We start from the raw sequence: 21,468 nt of genomic DNA, 5'->3' as shown, positions 1-21,468 counted from the left end.
ATTGGCTGACAGCTTGCTGGCGACATGCCTCCAGGCTCTCCACAGCAGCAAGCAGCACACTCAGATCACGCTCTGAGAAGCGCTGCGCACGTTCACGGGCCTTCTCCATGTCTTCAGGCGCTATTTGGGTCCAGCAGCAGTGTTCAGGCCTAGCTGGAGGGCTCCACTATCCAGGGCGTGGCAGCAGACACAGTCGACCCTTCCCCCTTAAGAGCTGGCCGGCGCCAGGGTGTCTGCTGTCAATCACGAGATGGCCGCACCTGCGCTGCGCCCGGCCTCGGCGCTATCGATCACCACCTCCGGCTTAGCGCCCAAAGAGAGGCGTCCAGCAGCAGTTTTAGCGCTCGCCCGAACTAGTAGGGCGAAGCTAATGAATATCGGAGAAGTGGCATAGATTTGGCGGCGGCCGCAAACTTTAGCGGACGCCCCACTTTAGCGCCCCAAAAGTGGCGTCAATGAATTTCTAGGCCAATGTCTCTTAATCTCTCCTGCCTTCCATCCTATCACAGACCTTCCCTTTTGTTCTTTCCTCCCCTCCCCCCTTTCCCTGCCCCTGCACTTGCTTAAAAACCTGTTCGATCTCAAGCTTTTTCCAGTTCTGATGAAGGGTCAAACGTTAACTCTGTTTCTCTCTCCACAGATGCTGCCTGACCTGCTGAGTATTTCCAGCATTTTCTGTTTTGATTCCAGATTTCCAGCATCCGCAGTATTTTGCTTTTGTATTTGCTGTAATGTTTTTCTTTCCTTTCTATTCTGGTACACAAAGCTCCGTGAGATAATTGAACTTTTGATACACTGTAGTTTATTTAAATGGGGTACTACATTTAAGCTTCCTTAAGGTGTTTCCCATTAGTTGGCTGTAGACTAGTTAACTGCTATTGTTCCTATATAAAGATATTTTAAATTGTTTATATATTAATGTTAAAACTAAAAGCTTTATCCTTTGTATAAAGAATACAAGGAAAAGATTACACATGGTTTGATAGAACAAATTATGTTGTACTTTCAGATATCCTTTCCAATGATCTCAAATAGGTAATAGTCCTGATCTGTCTTTTGGCTTTGTTTTTTTTATATTCCTGGACTGAACACTGATTTGTGTAACAATGTTTTGCCTGATTAGTATGACTGAAACAGAAGGTATTTTCTATCACCAACTATATTGGTGTCACTGTTATCGCTACAATAGATTTCAGATTACAGGAAACTCTTTTTTATCCGGCACCAACAGGACCGCCGTGGTGCCAGTTTATCAAAAAGTCCGGATTACAGAGAGTTATAGTTAAAAGGTACGTGAGCTCCGTACACAGAACAAATCCAGGCTTCCCTGTTGCTTAGCAACAGGTGCAAGAAGCCGACCACAGACCAAGCGTCCCTGTTGCTTAGCAACAAGTGCAGGAGCCCCCGATTACACAGCCAAGAATCAAGAAACGGCCACTAATATGAAGAAAAACTTAACTGAACCTACTCCTGAATTTTGCCGGTTAACCGAGATTTCCGGGTGTTTAGGTGCCGGTAAATCGAGAGTTTCCTGTAGATCGAAAAAAAGGAGGCAGACCTGCATGGGGTATAGAATTGAATAAGGTGCAAGCTGTGGGTAGTGGCTTTAGTACCAGGAACAGCAACCAGCATTCAAAGTAGCCCACAGATCTTCTCTTGCCACTCTGGAAAAAATACATTTTAAGAAAACCTGGTTGACACCATATTTATCCGAAGTATTGCTTCTGCACGATGCAAATAACAAGCAGGGCACAGACATCCCAGCTGAGTCTCTGTAGGAGCACAGGGCCACTTGTGCATGGTTTTTCAGATTTATGTGGTGGGTTGCACAATAGAATCAGAATGTTGGAGGCCTATTTGTCAAAGTACAGCTCTCATTCACACAAATGATGATTTAAAGCCATATTAGAACAGTGAAGGTAACCAATAAGATGGATATTCAACTATTTTTTTTTTGTGTGTGTGTAAAATATGGGAACAACATCTCTGCTGTAATTATCACTTGTAGCACTCGGGGTCTTTTAAATGATTGATCGAAGGACGCATCCATCTCTCCCTTCTGCACCCCAGAAAAAAGTTAATGATTTCAGTGTTTTGGATATTTAGTTGGTATGCAATTTTTATGCATGAAATTAAGCTCAAAGTAGATTTGAACTATTTGCACTTAAACACACTATACAAAAGGGGAAAAATCTGAACAACTTTATTGACACAGATGGAATGAACTGCTGTTTATAGCTACACATCCTGGCTAATGGATATGTATTTATCTGTAATCCACTTATTATACAGTAACTAGCATTCTACACAGTGTTGGCTATAGTTACTTGCCCAACAATTCTTTTATCTGCAGATGGCTAGGGATCAACAAAGTTGCCTTTTTCGAGTTTGGTGTCTAAATAGTGGCAGCCTAATTGTATCTATTGTCATGAAGTCATTGATACTGCTTAAGAAATGAATTATCCTTGGCGTGGGAGGGTGGCATCAGTGCACTGGCTCACTACAATCACTTAGCTAAAATCATCACCCCATATCCTGACAGTAGAATCATGAAGCTACATTTTCATGGGTCTACATTTCTAACTTGGTGACAGTGGATCAAGCTTTAGCAATGTAAATATGAGGAATCAGCACAATGATGCCTCTTGTGATGCAAACTAAACAAGCACTAGGGGGCATAGTCTCAGGATAATGGGTCAGCCATTTAAGACTTGAGATGAGGAGGAATTTCTTTATTCAGAGGATTGTGAATCTTTTGGAATTCTCTACCCCAAAGGGCTGTGGATGCTGAATTGTTGAGTACATTCAAGGCTGAGATAGATAGATTTTTGGACTCTAGGAGAATCAAGGAATGTGAAGTTATCCAAAGCGGTATATCTGTTTGAGAGGAGGATGGCCACAGGGGACCCCTGCACTGCCTGCCTGCGCCTACTACTCTGCCTGTTGGTCACCCGTTCCCTTTCTGCCTCTGCCACCTTTACCTGCGGTGTGACCAACTGATTAAACGTGCTATTCACGACGTCCTCAGCATCGCGAATGGTCCAGTATGTATCCAATCGCTGCTCCAGCGCCGGAATGCGGTCTGTCAGTAGCTGCAGCTGGACACACTTCCTGCACACATGGTTGTCAGGGACACAGGAAATGTCCCTGAGTTCCCACATAGCGCAGGAGGAGCATACCACGGGGCCGGGCTGTCCTGCCATGACTTACCCTTTAATTAATTCAAATTAAATTAAACAAATCAATCCCACCAATTTCACTACAGTTAAATGATATATTTAAGGGCCCTGGTTTACAAACAATCCCCGCTACACCACAGAGAGCTTAAAAACTATAAACCACAGAGTTAAAGTTTTTAAAAAAGAGAGAAATACTCACCAACCAATCACTTACTTGCTTTCTGGTGATGTCACACCTCGATTACTTTTTACTTCTCTCCCTCTGAGATTGGAGATTAGTACGCCTACCCGCGCCTCGGGCTCACCTTAAATACTGCCACCGCTGGGATTCCCGCCGCTGCCACATTGCGGCCTACCTGCGCCTTGGGCTCACCTTAAATACTGCCACCGCTGGGATTCCCGTCGCTGCCACACTGAGACCTACCCGCGCCTCGGGCTCACCTTAAATACTGCCGCCGCTGCCGCACTGAGGCCTACCCGCGCCTCAGGCTCACCTTAAATACTGCCGCCGCTGGGATTCCCGCCGCTGCCGCACTGAGCAGGCTCGAGGGGCCGAATGGCCTACTCCTGCTCCTATCTTCTATGTTTCTATCAGCCAATATCATTGAATGGCGGAGCAAGCTCGAGGGGCCGTATGGCCTACTCCTGCTCCTGATTCCTATGTTCTTATGTACCAGTGTAAAACCACCCATTCAGAACAGAGGTATTGGGTTCAGTCCTTGGTCTGTGCTAAGTGGTAAAGCCAAACAGACCAGAAAGACTTTGGTTCAATCTGTGCTGAGTTGGCTGATCTCAGTCAGGGTAACCGTTGGGGTGCTTCAATTGACCCATGTGCCCCCTGGCAGGGAAGGGTTTGTGTTTCTGATTGCTCTCTAATGCCCATTGCTGGAAAATGTGCACGGCTGTTGGGAAAGCACAGCAGTAGACTCAACAGTGATACCAGTGGTCAGGTGCAGACGCGCTCTATCTAAGCTTACACATGAAGCATTGCCATTTGAGTAAAGCGCAGCACTAACAGCACATTTAAAACCATACTTAAAAGGCTTGACAGCAATATGACCATAATAAAGGTAGGATTGTTATTATGCATGTGCACAGACGCTGATGGATGTGATGTGGGTGCGAATGATACCATGGAGAAGCTTTACATACAAATTTGTAGGTCCATGATACTGTGTATTCAATATTAGGAATGAGTGCCATGATAAAGAAGAAGAAGAATCCATGAGCCTAATTAACCAGTACAAGTGTTTTGACCACAAGAATAAGAAACAGAAAAACTATCTAATTTAAGATGGGCAGAAGCATGAATAATTCTACCACTTGGATAAGTTCTCGAAAGTTTTAATACCGCTTTCTGGCGAAGCGGTTGCTAGTTTCCTGTACCATTTGGCAGGCTACCACTTAAAACAAATGCAGTTTCTTAAAAATATCATCTATTTCAGGGAAATAGTGTGTGCATATTGTCATTGTCTTTGTTAAAATGCAGCTGCTGCACAAAGGTATGAGCATCTTGTTACAAAAAACAAGCTTTAGTTCATTTTTGCCTGTCCTTTCATCTTGTTCCCTGAAGTAGGGTTGCACTTTTTTTTAGAAATAATTAAGTTACAATTTGCATAAAGAAACACAATTGAAGTGGAAAAGATGATGTCATTCTTTATCCTTAACATGTTTGCTAATGGTTCTTCAAAGGTGACTACTGCGTGCATTACAGTGATCAAAGAACTGTTTTTAGTGTATTTTCAAAGCTAATTAAACTAATACAGTTAAGTGATTTGCTAGACACTAATGACCAGCAGCTCTCATTTCCTGTTTGTAAGAATAAAATTGGAACAAAACAATGTTACCGTAACATGGATCTGGATTTTTATTTTTGAATGTTTATTACTCTAAACCTTGATTTAAACATAAATTTAGCAACTAATAAAGCTTATTATAATAATTATTAATGTGTTTGTTATTTTAAAGGTTAGAGGATATGAAAATTCATTCAAGATCTCCATCACAACCATTCAGGTAAACAGATTTATTTTATATTTGTAATTTTTCTACTTTAAATTTTTTAATTATTATGATGCAGATAAAGATGAAAATGAGCTGGTTTTCGATACCACTTAAACTATGGAAAGATTTGAAAGTGCACAACTGATTAAACTTTTTTTTAAAAATTAGTAGCATCACTATAACTGGACAAAAACAGCTACAGTAATTGAATTTCTATTTCTCCTACAAGTTATGTAAAGACACCATTTGTATATGGTTATGTGTTCCCTCAGCAACATTTGCAAGTTACATTTTTAGGAAAAAGTGAACACCTACTTGAACACAGACTTTCCTTAGAATCCAGGTCTTGGTGCACAGTTTGTTTGTTGTATTGCGTCAATCCTCAGTTTGTAAAGGGCCAAATGTGATCCATTCTACTGAAACCTACGCATGGGGGAGAAAGAGCGATATGGGGTCACGTCAAAAGCAGCAACTTGAATTTATATAGCGCCTTTAACGTAGAAAAGTGTCCCAAGGTACTTCACTGGAGCATAATCAGATAAAAATTGACATTGAGCTGAAGGAGATGTTGGGAGGGGTGACTAAAAACTTGGTCAAAGAGGCAACTTTTAAGGAGGTTCTTGAGAGGAGAGAGTCAGAGATTTAGGGAGGTAATTCCAGTGCTTGTGGTCTATTTGGCTGTAGGCATTGCTACCAATGATGGGGGAAGGTGAGTGAGGGATGCACAAGATGCCAGGGTTGGAGGAACGAAGTAGTTGACTTGGAGACTAGGGTCCTGAATTTAAATAAAGGAAACTACGATGGTCTGAGGCGCGAGTTGGGTAGAATTGATTGGGGAATGTCACTCAAAGGGTTGACGGTGGATAGGCAATGGCAAACATTCAAAGACCACATGGATGAACTACAGAATTTGTTCATCCCAGTTTGGCATAAAAATAAAACAAAAAAGGTGACTCAACTGTGGCTAACAAGGGAAATTAGGGATAGCATAAGATCCAAGGAGAGGACATATAAATTGGCCAGAAAAAGCAGTAAACCTGAGGATTGGGAGCAGTTTAGGATTCAGCAAAGGAGAACAAAGGGATTAATTAAGAAGGGGAAAATAGAATATGAGAGTAAGCTTGCAGGGAACATAAAAACTGACTGTAAAAGCTTTTATAGATATGTGAAGAGAAAAAAATTGGTGAAGTCAAGCGTAGGTCCCTTGCAGTCAGAATCAGGGGAATTTATAATGGGGAACAAAGAAATGGCTGACCAATTAAATACATATTTTGGTTCTGTCTTCACAAAGGAGGACACAAATAACCTCCCAGAGATGTCGGGGAACATAGGGTCTAATGAAAGGGAGGAACTGAAAGAAATCAGTATTTGTAGGGAAATGGTGTTAGGGAAATTGATGGGATTGAAGGCTGATAAATCCCCAGGGCCTGATAATCTACATCCTAGGGTACTTAAGGAAGTGGCCCTAGAAATAGTAGATGCATTGCTGGTCATCTTCCAACATTCGATGGAATCTGGAACAGTACCCATGGATTGGAGGGTAGCTAATGTTACCCCACTATTCAAAAAAGGTGGTGGAGAGAAAACGGGGAATTACAGACATCGGTAGTGGGGAAAATGCTAGAGTCCATTATAAAAGATGTAATAGCAGAGCACTTGGAAAACAGTGACAGGATCGGACAAAGTCAACATGGATTTACAAAAGGTAAATCGTGCTTGACTAATCTACTGGAATTTTTTGAGGATGTACCTGGTAAAATAGATAAGGGAGAACCAGTGGATGTGGTGTATTTGGACTTTCAGAAGGCTTTCGATAAGGTCCCGCATAAGAGATTAGCATGTAAAGTTAAGGCACATGAGATTGGGGGCAAGGTATTGACTTGGATAGAGAACTGGTTGGTAGACAGAAAGCAAAGAGTTGGAATAACGGGTCTTTTTCCGAGTGGCAGGCAGTGACTAGTGGGGTACCACAGGGATCGGTGCTAGGACCCCAGCTATTCACAATATATATTAATGATCTAGACAAGGGAACTAGATGTAATATCTCAATTTGCAGATGACACAAAGCTGGGTGGGCGTGTGTGCTGTGAGGAGGATGCCGAGAAACTCCAGGATGATTTGGACAGGTTGGGTGATTGGGCAGAAGCATGGCAGATGCACTATAACCTCGATAAATGTGAGGTTATCCACTTTGGTGGCAAAAACAGGAAGGCAGATTATTATCTGAATGGCAGTAGATTGGGAGAAGGGGAAGTGCAACGAGACCTGGGTGTCCTTGTGCACCAGTCGCTGAAGGTAAGCATGCAGGTGCAGCAGGCGGTTAAGAAGGCAAGTGGTATGTTGGCCTTCGTAGCGAGAGGGTTTGAGTACAGGAACAAGGATGTCTTGCTCCAGTTGTACAGGGCCTTGGTGAGACCACATCTTGAGTATTGTGTGCAGTTTTGGTCGCCTTATCTGAGGAAGGATGTTCTTGCCATGGAAGGAGTTCAGCGAAGATTCACCAGGCTGATAGCTGGGATGGCAGGAATGACGTATGAGGAGAGATTGAGTCAATTGGACTTGTACTCGCTGGAGTTTAGAAGAATGAGCGGGGATCTCATTGAAACTTATAAAATTCTGACAGGATTGGACAGACTAGATGCAGGAAGGATGTTCCCGATGGTCGGGGAGTCCAGAACCAGGGGTCACAGTCTAAGGATAAGGGGTAGGCCATTTAGGACAGAAATGAGGAGGAATTTCTTCACCCAGAGAGTGGTGAACCTGTGGAATTCTCTACCACAGAAGGCAGTAGAGGCAAATTCATTAAATATATTCAAGAAGGAGTTGGATATATTTCTTAAAGCTAAAGGGATCAAGGGGTATGGGGAGAAAGCAGGGACCGGGTACTGAATTAGGATGATCAGCCATGATCGCATTGAATGGCGAAGCAGGCTCGAGGGGCCAAATGGCCTACTCCTGCTCCTATCTTCTATGTTTCTATGAACACAGAGTTCTTGGAGGGCTGGAGGAGGTTACAGCAATGGGGAAGGGTGAGGCCATGAAGGGATCGAGGCATTGGTGGACTGATGGCCAATGTAGCTCAGAAACACAGGTGATGTAATGTGTAAGTGGGACTTGGTGCAGGTTAGGATACAGGCAGCAAAGTTTTGGATGAGCTCAAGTTTGTGGAAAATGGGAGGCTGGCCAGGAGAGTATTGGTATAGTCGAGTCAGGGGGGAATGGTAGCATAGTGGTTATGTTACTGGACTAGTAATCCAGAGGCCTGGACTAATGATCCAGAGACGTGAGTTCAAATTCATGGCAGCTGGGGAATTGAAATTCAGTTAATTAAATAAATCTAGAATACAAAGCTAGCATCAGTAATAGTGACCATGAAACTATCGGATTGTCGTAAAAACCCATTGGATTCACTAATGTCCTTTAGGGAAGGAAATCTGTTGTCCTTACCTGGTCTGGCCTATATATGACTCCAGACCCACAGCAATGTGTTTGACTCTTAACTGCCCTCTGAAATGGCCGAGCAAGCCACTCAATTGTACACAACCACTACGAAAAGCAATAATAAGAATAAAATCGGACGGACCACCCGACATCGACCTCGGCACCAGCTTCGGACACGACAAAGACACACACAGCCCAGTCAACCCTGCAAAGCCCTCCTCACTAACATCTGGGGACTTGTGCCAAAATTGGGAGAGCTGTCCCACAGACTAGTCAAGCAACAGCCTGACAGTCATACTCACAGAATCATACCTTTCAGCCAATGTCCCAGATTCCTCCATCACCATCCCTGGATATGTGCTGGCCCACCGGCAGGACAGACCCATCAGAGGTGGCGGCATAGTGGTATACAGTCGGGAGGGAGTGGCCCTGGAGTCCTCAACATTGACTCTGGATCCCATGAAGTCTCATGGCTTCAGGTCAAGCATGGGGAAGGAAACCTCCTGCTGATTACCACCTACCACCCTCCCTCAGCTGATGAATCATGTACTCCCCTGTGTTGAACACCACTTGGAAGAAGCACTGAAGGTAGCAAGGGCACAGAATGTACTCTGGGTGAGAGACTTCAGTGTCCATCACCAAGAGTGGCTCAGTAGCACCACTACTGACCGAGCTGGCTGAGTCCTGAAGGACATAGTTGCCAGACTAGGACTGCGGCAGGTGGTGAGAAAACCAACATGAGGGAAAAACCTACTTGACCTCATCCTCGCCAATCTACCCGTCGCAGATGTATCTGTCCATGATATCATGGTAGCAGTGACCACCGCACACTCCTTGTGGAGACAAAATCCCATCTTCACACTGAGGATACCCTCCATCGTGTTGTGTGGCACTACCGCTGTGCTAAATGGGATAGATTCAGTCTGATAAGAGGCAGGTAACATTCACGCCACACAAGTGCCAGGCAATGACTATCGCCAACAAGCGAGAGTCTAACCACCGCCCCTTGACATTCAACAGCATTATAATCATCGAATCCCCCACCATCAACATCCTGGGGGGGTCACCATTGACCAGAAACTTAACTGGACCAGCCACATAAATACTGTGGCTACAACAGCAGGTCAGAGGCTGGGTATTCTGCGGTGAGTGTCTCACCTCCTGACTCGTCAAAGCCTTTCCACCATCTACAAGGCACAAGTCAGGAGTGTGATGGAATACTCTGCACTTGCCTGGATGAGTGTAGCTCCAACAACACTCAAGAAGCTCGACACCATCCAGGACAAAGCTGCCCGCTTGATTGGCACCCCATCCACCACCTTAAACATTCACTCCCTCCACCACCGGTGGACTGTGGCTGCAGTGTGTACTTCTACTTCGGCAGCACCTCCCAAACCCGCAACCTCTACCACCTAGAAGGACAAGGGCAGCAGGTGTGATGTGCCTTCAATAACCACAAAACTAGAAGTTATAGGCCGAGAAATTCAGTGGGCCTTGCGCCCACTTAGCGCCTAAAGAGGTCTTTTGCGCCGGCGGGGTGGTAGCGCGGAAATTGAGTGCAGCGGTATTGGCGGCGGTAGCCGTTAGCGCTGCGCCGGGACCGATGACGTCATCGGTGTGCACGGTGGCCCGTAACGCCCCGAAACCGCGCCGATCCCCATATTTATTTGCGCCCGCCTCCTCCAAAGCGGGCGCAAACAGCGAACAGAAAACGGGGCCGTCCTGCTGCCATAGTGGGGCGCTTTAAAGCTGAAGGTGCGGCCGGCCGCTTTTTTGGCGGCCGCCTGCCCGCACCTCCTTCCCCGGCCTCCTCCACCCCCCCCCCCCGCGCCATTGCCGGCTGGTTTCCGTGGAGCCCGGCACTTCTCCGTTGTGCCGGGCTCTTTTGCCGGCACTCGCGATCGGGGCTCCGGCCGTTGCAGGCACCTCCCCCTTAAGAGAAGGAGGAGGCCTGCAGTACCGCAGCCTGCCGCACCGCATCGGGTGGCGCTGCGGCAACTAGTGGGCCGATATTCAGTTGCAGCGCCCCAAACGGAGGCGGGCACACCCTGGTATAGCGCCCACTTCCGAATTGGGGTGCAGAAGACGAATATACGGCGTGCGCTAATGCCTCCCCGCCCAGCGCTAACTTTTGGGCGCGAGCGAGCTGCCCGCGCCCAAGTGAACTTCTAGGCCATAGACTTTAACAAGTTGGCTTTTAATCACTAAGATCAGAGTTAACATCTCAACACACTGACTGGCTCGCAGGAATGAGTCATACAGATCCTGGGATCTTTATGTAAGAGAAGCCAGGGGCGGAGCCAAGAGCCAAGACCTGGAACCTTCCAGGTTAGTCAGGAAAGAGGAAGTGAAACTATACACCGTGTGGGGGAGGGTAATATACATGAGTGCAAAACGAATACAGGCAAGAACGAATACAGATTTCATTACAAGGTGCATGGGAACACCATCACCTGCAAGTTCCCCTCCAAATTACACACCATCCTGACTTGGAAACTTTCTACTGAGAGATTATCTTAAATTTTTTTTTTTTTACTTTGGTTGAGGTCTGCTGAAATTGCTAACACCTGGACACTTTTGAAGCGTAGTCACTGTTGTAATGTAGGAAACGCAACAGCCAATTTGCGCACAGCAAGGTCCCACAAACAGAAATGTGTTAATGACCAGATAATCGGTGTGGATATTGCCTGGTCTTTATTTTTAAACTTGTAAATCATTGTGATAAGCTATTGGCTTAACCACATTTTGGCTCTGCCTCAAGCTCACATTAGAATTTTGAAAATTCCATGTAATACTGTTCAACAGATTGACTTTCACTTTTCACATGACTTTTATTATTGCATTGTTGGAACATTTGGAAAATATGATTCAACTAATATAACAATTTTACAGGAAAAAACTTGGTGTTTTTGTTCTTGTAATGGTTACTTTATTATAAAGATGTGAGTCATCCTTAAGTTTAGTTTTAGAAAATGAGTGCATTGAATCATACAGCAAATATTGCCTGCTCACTGCTTTACTATGGTAATTCAAGGCTGTTTAATTTTGTGGCCATTTTTTAACAGAGTCAATTCTTCAAGTACTGGCCAAGGATCAATGTCCCCTCTGAAATCTTCAAAGATCTCAATGAATTACGCAAGTCCTAGAAGAATTAGCAGAAGCCCCATGCCCATGAACAGTAATCTAAAAAGGTGAAGTTTTTTGTTCATAGAGATTACCTTTTTAAAAATACAGTCTCAAACTTTTAATTACATAACACAGAAACTAAAAACATTCTGTCCTCCCTTTATCTAAATACAGTACAATTACATTTACTTTCAGTCTTAGTTGAATTTTTTTTTAACCTGGAAAAATTCATACTTGGTCCATAACATTCAGCTTTTCCCTTTTAAGTATGCTTTAGAAATATTTTTGCTACCTAAAGGTTTGTTCCTGTGGAATATTGGTGTAGCACTGGTTATGCACCAGCCAGAGGTGAGACAAATAGAGCAGAATGATTTCAGGTTCAATCCAATCATGACTAGTGGTAAGGCACAACATTTTACCTTAGTTTCCCAGGCTTGAATGGGTAGTGGAAGAATGAATTGAGAAGCCAGATTCCTGCTCCTAATGCTGTCCTGTGACTCTGTGAATACCAGGTGAGGGCATAATTGAGTTGAGCTGCAATAGTCCAAGTGGCAAATTGACAGCCCGCACTCATCAAGGCTCACCTACAGCGAGGCTACTTTGGCAAGGTACCAGAGGACAGGAAATTCCTGTGTAATTAGGCTCCAGTTGAGGATTAAAAGGGAAGAAAGAAAAGCACCAGGAGATTCACTTACAATCCCAGCACTGACCTTGGATCAAATAGTTTCCAGTACATTTCCCAATCACCCCTGCCACTGTACATTTCTTGCTATTGTCTAAGCATCCATATTGATATATTTTTATATTGGCAGAACCTTATTGCATCTCAAAATCTCAAAGCACTTCACTTACAATAAATTACTTTGAAGTATGGTTACTGTTGTGTGGACAAGATTTGTATAAACATGTTCTGATACAAAATTTGTGCACAAGTAGTCTTAGATTTGTACAACCTCTTTTTAGGGGGAGAAAATTGTTTGTTGTTCCTCATCTATTCACAGGGGAATTGGCCAAATGGGATGGGGAAGATCACTCATTGGCATTGCCCCTGCAGAGACCTTCAGTGATGTGGTTTTACCTTTCTCAACCTCCCCATCCACTCCCCACATACAGTATATAAAAAGAAATGAAATGCATTTCCAGAATCATATATAAAATATATAAAATTCTGGAAGTATAGTTCAATTTTTTTATCCCTCATATTTTCAACAGCAGTTTCATCATGGAAGTTTATGAATCATTTATTTATTGATCCTTTCATATTTAATGTTCTCTCTTTTGATCTTTTGTAAAGCTTGTTTTGTAAAGTTTAGATGTCAGTTTCACCTTTTGAGAGCTTTCAAGTTTACAAAAGTAATCAATGAATGCTTCCAGACCATCAGCAAGGTTTTAATTTTTTGTTTGAAGTTTATTGGTTTGGTCAGGCCCTTGCTCCAGTTAACCTGATTTTGGCTTTGGTCAGTGGTTCTCAATTTGAACATCTCCTTATTGTGCCCTGGGTTTTTCCGTAGCAGCATTTGAGTTGTTTAGCAGCTCACAATTTGTAAGACTCTTGCTGTATTAAACTCAGCAGTGCGCCCATATTGAGTATTAAGGACAATTGCAAAAATAAAATCCAAATCACCTTTAGGATATGTTTTTAAATTGCTGAACTTTGTTTTTCCCTTAAATGTTGTTCGTGCAAGTTGCAACAGTTTTCTTACAAGATGGATTTACTTTGACTAGCTGTAGATCTTATTAATGCATGAATGGCTGTCATTGCGTTTTTCTAGAAACCATATTTCTAGTATGAGTTGTCATAATGTGACTGTTAAATGGTAAGACTTAACACTTGAAATGTACACAATAGTGACCTGCATGTACAGTTATTGAACTTAATTATTTTTAAGAGCCTAAAATGTTGATGAATAAATTTAATGAGACCACTTTTTAGCATGCAAAAGTATATTTGAAAGATTTTTCCACGTGCATGGCATTTTTGTTTCTTCATAATTGCATGTTTTTTTTCCATGTACATTATGTCCTGTTTCCCCATTGTCTGTTTTCCATTTAGCTTCTCCATAAACTCCAGGCTAGGCAGTTCACTAGGGAATCTCTATGCTGCCCCTGATGAAACTGAGAACGCTATGACATCAACTCCTAGGACAAGTTTTACACCTGGTTATTCCTCCAACCAGCTGTATAGCAGCTCGCAGCTTCCTGCGAGATATTACCATGAACTGAACAACAACTACCACAGCAAATGCAACAGTGGCACTGCCTGCAATGTCCCCATCAATACTTGTACCAGCCCGAAGGATGATTACAGCTGTAGATCCACCTGCAGTGGCCTCGGTCCTGCCACCATGCGATACCTAAGCCGTTCACACCCTGTAAGTTTACGTGCTCTTGCGCCTTCCGAGCTGTCATAAAGGGTGTTTATCATTTTGCCATTTATTGAGGTAGAATGGGATCTTGTATGTAGAGTGGCTATACCAATGCTCACTGTATCAAACATAATTGTATTTTATAAGGAATATATTTGTCAGAATTCCCAGGTCTGTGATGGGTTAACTGATATCAGCCAAAGCAGCAATGAGGGTACTATAATTGGCAAAAATTTCCACTCCTGATTATTGTCCAGTGACTACTGCTGGAAGTGTGGATATTAGTCAGGACAGAATTGGGTTCCACTGTGATGCCTCTGAAATCAAATAGCCTGCTAACACTCATCATCCAAGGCTCGCACGTGGATGAGATAGCGGAGGACTCCTGAAATCCATGTATGTGCACCCCAGTAAAGAGTTGATGCCTTTGGGAGAATGGACAAAATTGGTGAGTGGGGGTTTCAGGGTAACGATTAATAGTTTCAGGGTAACAATTAATAGTTTTACTTCTCTTAGACAGTTTATTCTGCTTGGTTTCAACTATTTCTGACAATCTCACTATCGCAGTTATAGCTTTATTTCACAGTATTTCAGACCTTATTTTTAATAAGAGGGAAATTAAATTACATTTTTCTCTCTTTAAACAGAATAACTGCAGGTAGTGTTAGGCACCCAGGCAGTACCCACATAATTTAATTGAGATATTTGTGTTGTATATTCTGCCTCGCGAAGCTGTTTTAGACAATTGTCTTTGCACATTGAAGATCAAGCATGACAGTCTAAATGTACTAACTGGATGCAAATAGGTTTGCAGAGACCCACTCAATTCAAGAAAAAAAGAAATATCTTGCATTAAATTGTCCTTTTATCATGTTGAGCTATCTCCTGCAGATGTAGTTCTGATCGAAAGAAAATGTATGCAACTCATTTTTCAGGGAACTATGGTTGCCAGAGTGATTATAAGGCAGTAATCAAATGTTGGATTAACCACTTCAAACTGCTTGAACGCTTTGACAATCTTAAACCCCCAAAATATAATGCTATCTTCAAATCATTCCATATGTATGTACTACTAATATATAAAATAAAGGGTGGGCAGTTTGTCAGTTCATGATGCTGTGGAAAGTTGTTCCCAAGATTAAATGCAACATTACTGCAGATTAAGGTAGTTGATTACTGATGCGCTATCAATAACTCAAAAGACTGAGATTAAGCGAGTAATTAACAGGCTTTTATTAACAAGAGAATGAAGGTGTGCCTCGAGTGGTCGACCGGTCCAGAATACAAAGGGGCTGTGGAGCAGTCACCTTTATACCTGGATTCGTGGGAGGAGTCAGCCGAGGCATGTACAGGCATGTACACAGTGGAATACAAACAGTGGTTTACCACAATTACAGTAGTTGATTACTAGAAAGTCATGCACTGTAGATGTTTAAAATAATTTCACACATGTTCTAAGTCATACTTTTTCTTGTTTTGCATCACATTTTTCTTCCTCGTTCATTCTTATTCCAGAAAAAAAAGCAGTTCATTATTCATATGTTTTAAGCCTTCAACCTCATGGTAGACGTGATCTATGGTCTCCCTTGTGTATAAGGCTTATGGCTTGACACCTCTGTTTGTTCTTTACCACCATTATGAGCAGCAGAATGTTTTCCACTGGAAACAAAATTCCACTTATCATAATTTATCATTTTTATCTAGTAACTTACTAGGCTTTTGAAAATGTTATTTGTGAAGACGCTTCTACTTTGCTTTTCATGCATTATAGCCTCTGTTTTAGTAGGAGTTGAAGAGGGACCTCGAGTGATTGGAAGTGGGTAGTGGTATCCCTCAGGTTTCACTTCTGTTCTGGCCTGGCCTGGAGTTTCCACATGATTTCCACCTAGATAACAGCTTAATCTGGGCGGAATCAAGTGCTGTACATTGTGGAATTTTAAGGGTGACTTACGCTCAACCACTTGATGCTGCAGTATCAGTGATCTTTTACGCTGCTTCAAAGGCCCCTTCACCCAAAGCAGTCCACACCCACAATATTGGCCACACACCCAGGGCTGAAAGGTGAGTTTCCGACGATTGTGGGTTTCATCACATTGCGCCCAGAATCTCGGGCGCACAGGCACCTGTGATCACGTGAATTCAGCATTAATCGCCTGACCTACAGTGACCAGTAGTCAGTTGAAGCCCTTGACCCAGGTCTGTTTCTCCTGCTGCAGCAACTAGTTTAAATACAGTTTAAATTCAGTAATTTTCCCGATAGTGCCCCTAGCGGAAACCCCAGGCTACTGTGTATATCAACTGAACTGAAAGAAATCAGTATTTGTAGGGAAATGGTGTTAGGGAAATTGATGGGATTGAAGGCCGATAAATCCCCAGGGCCTGATAATCTACAGCCTAGGGTACTTAAGGAAGTGGCCCTAGAAATAGTAGATGCATTGCTGATCATCTTCCAACATTTGATTGAATCTGGAACAGTACACATGGATTGGAGGGTAGCTAATGTTACCCCACTATTCAAAAAAGGTGGTAGAGAGAAAATGGGGAATTACAGACCGGTAAGCCTGACATCGGTAGTGGGGAAAATGCTAGAGTCTATTATAAAAGATGTAATAGCAGAGCACTTGGAAAACAGTGACAGGATCGGACAAAGTCAACATGGATTTACAAAAGGTAAATCGTGCTTGACTAATCTACTGGAATTTTTTGAGGATGTAACTAGTAAAATAGATAAGGGAGAACCAGTGGATGTGGTGTATTTGGACTTTCAGAAGGCTTTCGATAAGGTCCCGCATAAGAGATTAGCGTGTAAAGTTAAGGCACATGGGATTGGGGGCAAGGTATTGACTTGGATAGAGAACTGGTTGGCAGATAGAAAGCAGAGAGTTGGAATAAACGGGTCTTTTTCCGAGTGGCAGGCAGTGACTAGTGGGGTACCGCAGGGATCGGTCCTTGGACCCCAGCTATTCACAATATATATTAATGATCTAGACAAGGGAACTAGATGTAATATCTCCAAATTTGCAGACGACACAAAGCTGGGTGGTCGTGTGTGCTGTGAGGAGGATGCCGAGAAACTACAGGATGATTTGGACAGGTTGGGTGATTGGGGAGAAGCATGGTAAATGCAACATAATGTGGATAAATGTGAGGTTATCCACTTTGGTGGCAAAAACAGGAAGGCAGATTATTATCTGAATGGCAATAGATTGGGAGAAGGGGAAGTGCAACGAGACCTGGGTGTCCTTGTGCACCAGTCGCTGAAGGTAAGCATGCAGGTGCAGCAGGCGGTTAAGAAGGCAAATGGTATGTTGGCCTTCATAGCGAGAGGGTTTGAGTACAGGAACAAGGATGTCTTGCTGCAGTTGTACAGGGCCTTGGTGAGACTACATCTTGAGTATTGTGTGCAGTTTTGGTCGCCTTATCTGAGGAAGGATGTTCTTGCCATGGAAGGAGTTCAGCGAAGATTCACCAGGCTGATACCTGGGATGGCAGGAATGACGTATGAGGAGAGATTGGGACGATTGGGCTTGTACTCACTGGAGTTCAGAAGAATGAGAGGGGATCTCATTGAAACTTATAAAATTCTGGCAGGACTGGACTGACTAGATGCAGGGAGGATGTTCCCGATGGTCGGGGAGTCCAGAACCAGGGGTCACAGTCTAAGGGTAAGGGGTAAGCCTTTTAGGACAGAAATGAGGAGGAATTTCTTCACCCAGAGAGTGGTGAACCTATGGAATTCTCTACCACAGAAGGCAGTAGAGGCCAATACATTAAATATATTCACGAAGGAGTTGAATATATTTCTTAAGGCCAAAGGGATCAAGGGGTATGGGGAGAAAGCAGGGACCGGGTACGGAACTTGGATGATCAGCCATGATCGCATTGAATGGCGGAGCAGGCTCGAGGGGCCGAATGGCCTACTCCTGCTCCTATCTTCTATGTTTCAATGGATTGAATGTAGGCCTCGAGGGAGTGCTGTCAAAATTTGCAGATGATACCAACATATTCTTTGTTCTTTAGAAGACAAAAATAAACTGCAAATTGATCTTGATAAGATGGGAAATGGGCTTAAAAAATGACAGGTGGAAATCAATGTCAGTAAGTGTGAGGTGATGCATTTTGGTTAAAAAAAATAAGAGCAGTAATTATACTCTGGAAGTAGGCTTGGTGCTATGAAAGTGAATACATTTAGAGTTACTGATTCACAACATTAAAGGCAGCACCGTGGCTTTGCAAGACTGTAAAAAATGCTAATAGAATTCAAAGTTTTAACTCTAGGTATAGAATATAAAAAATAAGAGGTAGTGATGAGCCTATATAAAAGCTTACGGCCTCAGAGTACTGTACTGGACTCCACGCTATAAAAAGTAAATTGAGAGGGTACAATGCTGCTTCACTAGGATGCTTCCTGGTATGAGGAAATCAAATATAAAGAAAGACTTGGAAAATTTGGGTCTCTTTTTCATTGGAACAACACAGATTACGGGGCGATATAGTAGAAATGTGTTAAATTATGAAAGTATGTGATAGATAAGCAGAATCATAGTCAGGGATGATTTCACTTTCTCCCAAATAAACTAGCAAGGAGAGAGAGTGAAAGGGCAGAAGGGGATTGAGTTTTTATAGTGTGTACAAGACTCTTCTGACTCAATGTGCAAGAAACCCAACAAGGGAGGAAGCACTGCTGGACCTAGTAATGGAAAATTAACTGGAGCAGATAAGAGATGTAAGCGTGGGAGAACATCAAAGGTGTTGTGATCACAATATGATAAGGCTTAAGGTAATGGTTGAGAGAAAGATATAGTACAAAGACCAAAGTGATAGAATGAGAATGGAGCTAAGGGAATTAAACTGGAGAAAAATATTGGCAGAAGTAGAACAACAGAGGGCAATATTTAAATGAGAGATCGGTAGGGTCCAGGAGAAATATATTCCACCAAAAAATAAGAAACTAACCACAAATGAGATGCAATGGATAAATAGAGGTGAGGATAAAATTGAATCTAAAGAAAAAGGCATACTCAAACTACATAAACAATAAAAGGGAGGATGATAAAATCAAATATAATGAGCTTAGGACAGAGATAAAAAGACAATTAGGAAGGCAAAGAGGAAATATGAAATGAAAAATATCAAAAGAATATAAAAAGAAATAACCTGCTCTATAGGCATATAAGTAACAAAAGGAGAACTAGAATAAGGTTACTAAGGGATGAGCAAGATAAACTCACAGGAGATGAAATTGACATGGCAGGGATACTGAATTGATGCGTTGCCTCAGTTTTCATTGATGAAGTTAACCACGGAAATAGCACTAATAGAAAAGATCAAGAGGGATGTTACGATAGAAAGAAACTACAGAACAAGAACAGGTTGCCCCTTGCCATGATGTGACCTGTAGGAGCTGTTCCTTATTGGTTGTACTTGCTTTCTTCTGCTGGCCTGGAGGGGTTATTCCAATTGATCAAGTTGACTATGATGACAGCTCGCCTTTCCATACAATGTTGCTGGTATTTCCATGGTTATTAAGCCTGTGGTACCCACCATTTTAGCAGATAACCAATAAGCAATAACCAAGAAAGTAAAGCCCACACAATGACCAAAAACCACTCTCGCACTCTGCTTTGTGCCTTGCCATTTTATCAACAAACGCACAAAAAGGTTAAAGTGCACATGCGTCAAAAGTGCAGTTAACCACATCTGGATTCCCAGTTCGCCACATGGCCAGTGACTAATGTATTGGACAGCACTACTTTATACATTAGACCTGTTACAATATGGCATGAAACCTTTCGCTCATTCAGTAATGTTTACTTGAGACTTAAACTTTGTCAGGTCATATCTGAGTTCTTTGCATTTCCTCACTTTCAAAACTAACTCTGTGCAGAGCGTGAAGTCACTGAAGGCCCCACTTCCAGTATCATCTGACATTCAGATGCACACTACGACCATCTCTGTCGATTTTTCTAAACTTTTGTGCTAATTTATCACTGGAAAGTGTCCAGGTGTTACTTTCCCCTGTGTACTTTCTTTATGGAAGGTACGATTTTCTTTGAAGAATCTTTGCTTCCTGTACTAAGAACTTCCTTCCAGGACTAAGAGAGACTGAAAGTTGAGGCAGCCTTTTGGTTTGTTTGACAGTAAACCTTGGGTAAATCCATTACCAAACAATAACTAGTTAAATGGGTTATAGGATTTATTTCAGTGATCAATATCTACAGTTGAAGATTTACTCTACTTCATGGCCACCTCGCTGCTAAATAGGTGAAGAGTTTCTCTTGGCTCTACTTGCAAGGCAGCTACATAGAGTTGTCTTAATACTTTGTAAAAGTGTTGTCATCAAGTATTGTCATCTGTTATCTCATTTCTGTGGTTCCAATTGGGCTCAACTTTCCCACCTTCCACTTGCTGTACTACTTCAGTAGAATTCATTTATATGTAAGAGAATAGAAGGAATGTTAATGATCTATCTTCATTGTAATGGTTCTCGTGCTTTGTGTTACATGTTTGGGTTTTTGCATTAGCTATTTTCCTTCTGTTCAGCATCACTGCCCATTCCCGTGAGCACACTTTGCGTCCCTGCAAGCCATTGTGTGACTTTAAATGATCAATAGATACATAAGCTTAGCAATACCCAGAGGTCAAACAGTGAACCCTTGTAACTGTACTAAGGTTTACTTGATGTATTATGTGCCATTTCATGTTGTCCTTGACTGGTAGCCAGAAGAATAATCATCACCAGACTGTGCTTCAGGCTATAACACAAGACAAGTTTTATTGAACATAAACCTTTAAATGAACGCACCCAATATAAATGGCCTCCTTCTGTGCTGTATCATTCTATGATTCTATGAAAAAAAAAGACTTGCATTTATATGAAATGAAACACTTGCAGTAATTACAAACTTTAGTATTCCCCTCCATGTTAAAGACTTCTCTTGTGCTAATCCTCAACATAAAATTAGCCAGTGAAAAACGCTTGCTACATATATAACTATATATTGTACCATGGAGCCTTTTGTAGATTTGTACCCCTGATGGCCTTAGTGAACTGAATGCAGGTAGCCAAGTGTAAGTGCACAATCAGAAGCTCCTGGATACAGAGCTTGTTCTTCAAAGGGACTACAAATAATCATAGATTCTCGCCCCCGCCCCAATCTGACTCACATCTTCACCTTGGATATAGCAGTCAGTCAAACGTTTGTCTTTGACGTCCATGGGGATCGTTTTAATCACGTAGAATGGTTGAGTTGAATAACTTGACCCCTTTCTGAGAAGCCAACCACTGATCAACCTGTGATTGCAGAAAATTAACTCTTGTGCAGACAGCTAGCTATCTGGAATGCTGCTAG

General features: G+C 42.6%; 1 protein-coding gene across 2 annotated transcripts in view; it reads left to right on the top strand.

The window, feature by feature from the left end:
* The window catches only part of LOC147121911 (dual specificity protein phosphatase CDC14A-like), a 170,727-nt gene that overhangs the window by 143,773 nt on the left and 5,486 nt on the right, over window positions 1-21,468 (top strand). For both annotated transcript variants that reach the window (XM_085982485.1, XM_085982483.1), the window contains 3 exons: window positions 5,148-5,195; window positions 11,690-11,815; window positions 13,804-14,122. In XM_085982485.1, the coding sequence (XP_085838611.1) occupies window positions 5,148-5,195; window positions 11,690-11,815; window positions 13,804-14,122 (493 nt within the window). The remainder of the gene's footprint in view (window positions 1-5,147; window positions 5,196-11,689; window positions 11,816-13,803; window positions 14,123-21,468) is intronic.

This window comes from Somniosus microcephalus, chromosome 3 (genome assembly GCF_052327205.1).
Source record: "Somniosus microcephalus isolate GS21.2 chromosome 3, FLI_Smic_1.0, whole genome shotgun sequence".
NCBI classification, from domain to species: Eukaryota; Metazoa; Chordata; class Chondrichthyes; order Squaliformes; family Somniosidae; genus Somniosus; species Somniosus microcephalus.
Note: the sequence above shows the minus strand (reverse complement) of the source record. Positions and strands in the feature narration are given on the sequence as shown.